At 49.1% G+C, this 7,041-nt stretch overlaps 1 protein-coding gene across 1 annotated transcript in view; it reads left to right on the top strand.

The window, feature by feature from the left end:
- Positions 1-7,041, top strand: part of OAZ2 (ornithine decarboxylase antizyme 2) — a 57,820-nt gene that overhangs the window by 43,459 nt on the left and 7,320 nt on the right. Inside the window, exon 2 of the mRNA XM_010005943.1 lies at positions 3,157-3,213. Within this exon, the coding sequence (XP_010004245.1) occupies positions 3,157-3,213 (57 nt within the window). The remainder of the gene's footprint in view (positions 1-3,156; positions 3,214-7,041) is intronic.

Below are 7,041 nucleotides of genomic sequence, written 5' to 3'. Positions count from 1 at the left end.
CCCCCCCTCACCCCCTCTTTACCCCCCTTCCCCCCGTCTCCCCTCTCCGTGGGGCAGCCCCGGGTGGGTGTCAGGGCGCTGGGCACGGGGGGCACCTCGGCAGCCGCTGTCTGAGCAGCCTTTTACTAATGAGCCCTTCATCCCGAGGAAGGTTCCTGCCCTCCTGTTCCCCTGCATCCCTAAGGAAAGGGGATCTATCCTGGCTGGTTATCAGCGTGATCTTAACTGATTTTGTGGGTGTTTTTACACAGCTGGCCCCCCCTTGCGTTTCTGTTCCTTGTTCTGAGTCCCAAAAAGTGTCATTTCCTGAGTCTCGGTGGCACCTCAGGGCACCCAGAGGGTGTGTATGGACCAGCCTTGGTTCCTGGCTGTAGATACTTGGGCTGTGCTGTGCTCATCAGATGGTTGTTTGCAGGTTGATCTTCAAACCAGGTCCTTAGTGTGTGACTTGCAGTGCCCAGCAGTATGATACCGTATTATTATGGGCTGCATGCACCCACCTCAGAGCCTGTTATCAAAGAGGGAGGTACAGAAAACAAACAGCTTAATTCCCACAATGTCGAGGGACTTGTGTGGATCCTTCCATCAGGCCCAAGTGTTCAGTGCAAATAAAAACCCCTCAAAAACCAAGGAAATGTGAAGCTTTCTGGCCCCCAAGGTACTGCTTGTTGTCATGGGCCAAGAGCAGCACTGGAGCACAGCAGCACTTGGAGCTTCAGGTGTTGAAGAGCAGCTGTGACAGGGTTCAAAAGTTGAGGAGGTGTCCTTTGTGCCTCCCAGGGACTGGGCACGGGGCTGAGAGCACTGGGAGCTTAGCGAGTTAAAATTACACCCGCTGCCTGGCAGCACATGCCTGCTCCCAGCTCCCCTTTCAGGAAGGGCTCCCTCAAGAAGCTTTGGCTGGGGAGTTTCGACAAGGAAAGGCCCTTGCTGATCCTAAATGCATGTTAACCTAAACTGAGCTGCTGGAAAGCAGCTTCTTAAAAGAGAAGAGAGGCTGGAAGGGAGGAGCACAGTCCTAATCTTTAAGTTACAAACAGGCCTCGGGGAGCAGAGCTGCCATGGGGAGCTCCTGCACAGCTGCGTTGAGGGATCAGACTCTGTTGGGTGCTTGCACAAACTTCTCCCCAGGGTGCTAACGTGCATCTGGAGGAAGCATAAAAGCCTCTTTTAATCCGTGCCCTCCACTCACAGGCTCACTGTCCTGCCCGTGCTGCTCTGGGGACCCCCGCTGGCTGCTGCCCGGTGCTGGGGGAGGGTGGCCATGGGGTGCATGTCTGGGCCAGGTCAGGCCCCGGCTGGCAGGCAGGGCTCTGCAGCTGGAGCCTTGTGTTTTGACTTCTGCATGTGCTGGAGGAAGCAAAACTAGGAAGTGTCTTGAGCTGCCTTGCATGAAAACTACTGCCTGCCTCTTTTTTGTATTTTTTTTCCCACAACTACACTTCATTATCCAGCTTCTTGATTCCTTGGCCGCAAGTTGGCAAGAGCTATCAATAGTACATTGTTGACTGGGGGGGTGAGGGAGGAGGGAAGGGAATAACAAAGCTGCCAACAGCTTTCTGGGGGTGGGGAACTGCACAGCAAAGTGCTTTGTCATGCCTCTCCACATCCACTACTACTGAATACACACTGGTCCATTGATAGCCCCAGCCGTGCTGTGAGGAGGGACTGTATTAACACCAAATGCTGCTGGGCATGTGTGCAAAGGGGTTTGCCCTGAGACATCTTCAGTCCAACTGCTTCAAATCTTTTCCTGGGGTGTTTAAAGAGCTGTTTCTTGGAGCCGTGTCTGCTGGAGGCCACGGCACATGAGAACACTGCTGAACAGCCCGAGGAAGAATGGTTGTGTTTCCTGTAGAAAGATTGTTTTGGTAGGAGAGGGCAAGCCAAGTTCTGCCTGTGTTGTAACTGCATTTGCAAGCGATTTTTTGGCATGCAGAAATGCAGGAGTTTGCAGTCTGAGATATGTTCCTGAATATTGTACAGGCAGGCCAGCCGATCTTGATAGTACAGCTCAGTACTTGGTCTTTGGATACTTAAGACTGCTCCCTTGTGGAGAGGGATTAGAGTGGAAAAACACTGTCTTGGGAACAACTTGAGTGAGAAGTTTCAGGACAGACACTAAGTTGTCAGCACATCTACAGACTCTGTCAGTTGTAGCCTTGTTCCTCATGCTGGATGTGGATGGAAAACCCTCTGACTCCCCTTGGTTTTGGAGGTGCTTACATAGCTTTGTGCTGTTGTGTTTCAAAATGGGAATGCTGGGGAACTCCTTGTTTCTCTGCCTGGCTTTTGCAGGCTTTGTTAGAGGAATATTGCTGCAGTGCCTCAGCAAAGAGCTTTTGTGGGACTGATAAAGGGAGCAATGCTCCAGAAATAAAATAATTTACTTTCATGAAGCTTCTAAAAGTCGAGGCACATATTAAAGCCTGTACTCAAAGCGATCCTAAAAGACCAGGTGTGGAACATCCAAACAGGAACTGCAAGGGAAACTTATTTTCTTGCTCCTAAAAGTACATCTGTGGAGTGAACTTGTAGTTTTTAGGGTTGGGGTGAAGGATGCTTGCAGGATGTTTCAGTTGCATGTGAAAATGTCAACTCAGACATTGTAAAGCATGTTGAAAAATCTCTGAAGAACCAGCTCTTTGACTCCCCATTTTGGAAATGTGAAACTTAAACCTCTTCCTTCTGGGTCCTGTTGATCTATTTGTAGATATTTGTCCATAGAAAACGTGTGCTCATCTGGTCATGGGTTTCCAGCCATCTGCTATTGGCAGCCTTCCACACGTCCCTTATTAGCATGAGGTTGCTCAGCACTCTCTGGGTTCTTGGTTTCAAAGCCCCTCCTCCATTTCTAACAAAACACTGCCTGTTCCTGGTATGACTTGGGCAGCAAGGGGTTTTAATGTCCATGGCCAGGCTCTTAAGCCCTGATAGCTGCCTCTGACCTGCTGCCGAGGAGCAGGGACAAGTGGTTTGGGGTCACAAGGAGCTGTAGCACCTGAAATGTGATCCCTGCTCATGTAACCTGGTGTTCTCTCTCTTTCTCTTGCAGTAGTATTTTACCTTTGAGTAACTGTCCCCAGCTGCAGTGCTGCAGGCACATTGTTCCAGGGCCTCTGTGGTGCTCCTGATGCCCCTCACCCACTGTCGAAGATCCCCGGTGGGCGAGGGGGTGGCAGGGATCCTTCTCTTTCAGCTCTGATATATAAGGTGAGAAAGATCTGCTGTCTCAATAATGACCTGTACCTGTGTTGCAAGTGTTAGTCAGTTGCTTTTGCAGGAATTCTGCAAAATCTATTCTGATGGAAATAAATGCAAATAACTCCAGGTGGGACAACCCATAACTTTTCATCAGAGCACTGAGCTGCATGTGGCTCTTTCCTGCTTAAATATTGCCAGCCTATTAAGAAACCAGAGACTTTTCTCAAAAGTGTGCAGCAAATAACTCTCTACCCTGCTCCCAGAGGCCTGTTTTGGCTGTTGCATATGGAGCCAGTGTTATCAAAACATGAATCAGCTTCTCAAATGTCTCTCAAAAAGAGGAAGTGGGAAGCAGGAAGGTGAAAAGAGAGAGAGGCTGGTTGAGAAGCTCCTTCCCATGCCATAGTACAGAGGGTAAAGCTGCTGGGGAGCTGCCTCAACTGATGGACAGGGGAGCTCCTGATGGGACAGGAGGGTGAGGCAGCATCCACCTCACAGCCTGCAGTGTTTCTGGAACACATTCATGGGATGAGGCAAGATCAGGAAGGCTTTGTGTCTGCAGGCTTGCCTAGAAGCACGTGGATCTGTGCAGCTCTCTGCTTTTAGCCCTCCTAGTTCTATGGGACAATTTCTTCCAGATGAGGAGCCCTGGCTGTTCCTTGCTGTAGGACAGCTGTCACTGTGGCACACACCAGTCTGCCTTCTGGGACAGGGGCTGCGTTTCCACAAGCCAGACAGTAAAGTGCCATCAGATGAGGTATCCTAAATTTATGCTAAGCTTGCAAATTTGGCTCTTCAGGTGGGAGTGTTGTCATAGGTGTTAGACTTGATTTTTAATTACCCTGTGGGAGGTACACAGACCTCAGATGATGAAAAGATACAGACCCTTTTGGGTCGCAGCCACCAGAGTCTCACCCATCTGGAGATTCATGAGAATCACAGACCTCACCACTGCTTTCAGGGGAGGTGGTTTTTTTTTTTATTGCAGCCTTGGTGAATTTTTAGCATGTGCCTCACCCACTTACCTTGTGAATAAATGTCTTTGCAGCCTCTTAATAATAACGTAGCATCAGCTTAATGCTGTTGAGTTGAATTGTCACAGATGTTAGAGGGGAATGAAATCCATAGAGGTAACAAAGAGCACAATGGGCTTCTTGTCAGATAAAAAAGATGCATAGAGAGCTTCAAGAGGGCTGAGGGCAAATAGTGAATTTCCTTCTGGGTGGGAGGGGATGAGAAACAGGGGACCCTGACAACTGAAACTGCAGGGCAGTGCTGCCAAGCCTTGAGTACAACCAGGCGAGGTCTGAAGGCAGCAAATGGGCTCAGTGTGGGAGACATGCTGGTGGAATGAATCTGTGTGGAAACTTGGAAATGTTGGATTTCAGTGTGGCTCTGAACTGGCACAGAAGCTTTTGGCAGTGGGGTGTAGGCAGGGGTTGCTGCCCGTGGGGATGTCATCTCGATGGCTGCGTCCCACAAACAAGGATGTAATTTCTTTCTGGGTTTAATGCCAGGAAAACCTGACAGAATCTGAGAGAAAATCAGCCCCTTCTGTAACAGCTCAGCCCAGGGCAGAGTGGGCTGCGTTACCCGGTCACTTAAAGTCCAACCACAGATGGGAGTTATTGGGACTCTGCCCCTCTTAGTTGCCTGTTCCAGTCAGTGGTGCTGTAGTTAACAGCAGGCTGAGCTTTGCAGCCAGGAAGCTTCAGCGTGACCTGGAAAGGCATCTGGACCCAAAAGCTTAAGTACATTTTCCAGCTGTATCAGCTGTTCTGGCTGAAGGGATGACCTTTCTGAACAAGCCTGCCTCCTTTGGAGTACGCAGCACAGCCCCCGTACACAACAGCACTATAAATTAAGCAGCTGGGGCTTCCTGTAGTCTTGTGGGTATTTTTGTGTTAAGAGACTTAATTCTCAGCCCTTCATCCTGAAAGCTTTTCTTGAGCTGGGAATGCAGCAGGGATCGGCATCAGTGCTGAGCGGCCAGGATGGGCTTTGTGCGAGCGGACGTGCTCTGGCTAGCAGAGTTGGCAGGAGGCTGCAGGTGTAGCACATGCCAACAGCAGGCTGCTTGCAGGGGTTTCTCCAGTCGTTTTGGCTGTGGTAGTTCATAACATCCTTTCTTCTTGCACTGCCAACATGTAGGGGCCTCCCCCTGTCCTCCTCGGGACATCTGAGTGAGCGTAGCTGGGTTGGAAAAATATTGTTCTCAGTGAAGTAGAAGCTGGTCCTTGGGGCTTTCCTGCACTGACATGGACCCCAGGGCTGGAGAGCTGGTGGTTTATGCAGCTGGGTATAAAAGCAAGCCTGGTGGGGTGGATTTTTCCTTGCAATAACTTGGTGGGGGGTTTTTGCAGGGGTGAAGTAAAATCCAATATTTGCTGCGTAAACAGGATTTTGCTTTGAGCAGCTTCCAAAGAATTCTGGGCTGGTGCTTCACAGGGACAGCTTCTCTCCCTGGCATCTCTCTGTCTCTATTTTGATGCCTAGAAATAAAATACCAGCTGCCCAAGACAGGCTGTGGAAACATAATTCCCACTGAACCGGGGGAACTGGTTCTCTTAAACCCTGTGGTTGTGCTGCCTTGGGTCCACAGGCTGTCACATTAGGGGGCTTTTAGGTGGAAAAACCTCACTAGGTTTGGAGTGCTGGGCGTAATTTCTGGTGACTGAAGGGCTAAGCCAGAAGGCTCAGAAAGCTTTTCCCTTCCTGTTGCAGGCTCTTGCACAAATGCATGTGTGTGCCTCCCACTCCGATGTGTCGATGCCAACCCGCATTCTCAACTTCCTCTCCCTGTTTTTTGTGTTTATGAAGTATAAGAAAAGAAGCATCTCTGAGCTTTTCTTGAGAGAATGATCATTTCTGAAACAGAGCTGCTTTCTGCACAGTAACGACTGTAAAAGACTCCTATAAAGTCACTGGTGAAGGCTGTGTGTAGAATTGCTCTGATTTTGTGGTTTTTTTTAAGTACCCCTCTGCAGCACGGAGCTCTCTCTGGGCTCACATCTGACTTTGCTGCTCACTGCATGGTGGCTTTATCAGCAGCAGTTGGACTAAACCTGAGCATCTGGCAGGAGGTTTCTTGCTGCACTTGGCTTAAAACTAGTAAACCCGCCAGCAGGCACAGCCACGAAAACTTCTTTCAAACTCAATGAATAAACTTATTTCCTACAGGATATTTATTCTGATGAAGTGTAAACTTGTTTTTCAGCTAAGCTCTGTAGGCATTAAACAGCAGCTTCCTCTGCTTCGGTTACCGAAGCCAGGCAGTTCCTGATTTGCATGTGGCATTACTTTGTCACCAGCATTAACATACTTGATGACTTCTTCTTTGTCACAACAGTCAAACCAAGAGGGATCTATTTTAGTACATGTGGTGACAGGAACTAAAGTACTAGCACACAGACTTGAGGAGCCTGTAAAGGTTCTCATGATGGTTTTGCTGAATCCCTCACTGGTCTTTCATCAATGCTCACACCTTCAATAGCTCAAAACACCTACAAGAAAACATCTGTTTGAAAAGCAGCAATCCTGAGAAGCCTTCCACCAACAGGGACTGTTGGTGAGTTTGTCCTGCTCTTCTTTTAAATGCTTCTTCACTGCAGATCCAAACTGGACTTGGAATTTTCTTTGCTGTACTGGCTGCCCATGTGTGTTATGGTCAGGGGTGGGCCCCTGTCACTGCAAAGCATTCATTAAACCTTGTCTGGTGAGGTGCTGTCTTTCTGCAGCAGTGTCACTTGTTTTATTGTCAGTTCAGCTGATCATCAGCAGATCAGAGCTGCTGAATTAACCACCCTGTTAAAATAAAATGTCTGGAGACTGGACACT

This window comes from Chaetura pelagica, unplaced genomic scaffold (assembly GCF_000747805.2).
Source record: "Chaetura pelagica isolate M959 unplaced genomic scaffold, ChaPel_1.0 scaffold369, whole genome shotgun sequence".
Lineage (NCBI taxonomy): Eukaryota > Metazoa > Chordata > Aves > Apodiformes > Apodidae > Chaetura > Chaetura pelagica.
Note: the sequence above shows the minus strand (reverse complement) of the source record. Positions and strands in the feature narration are given on the sequence as shown.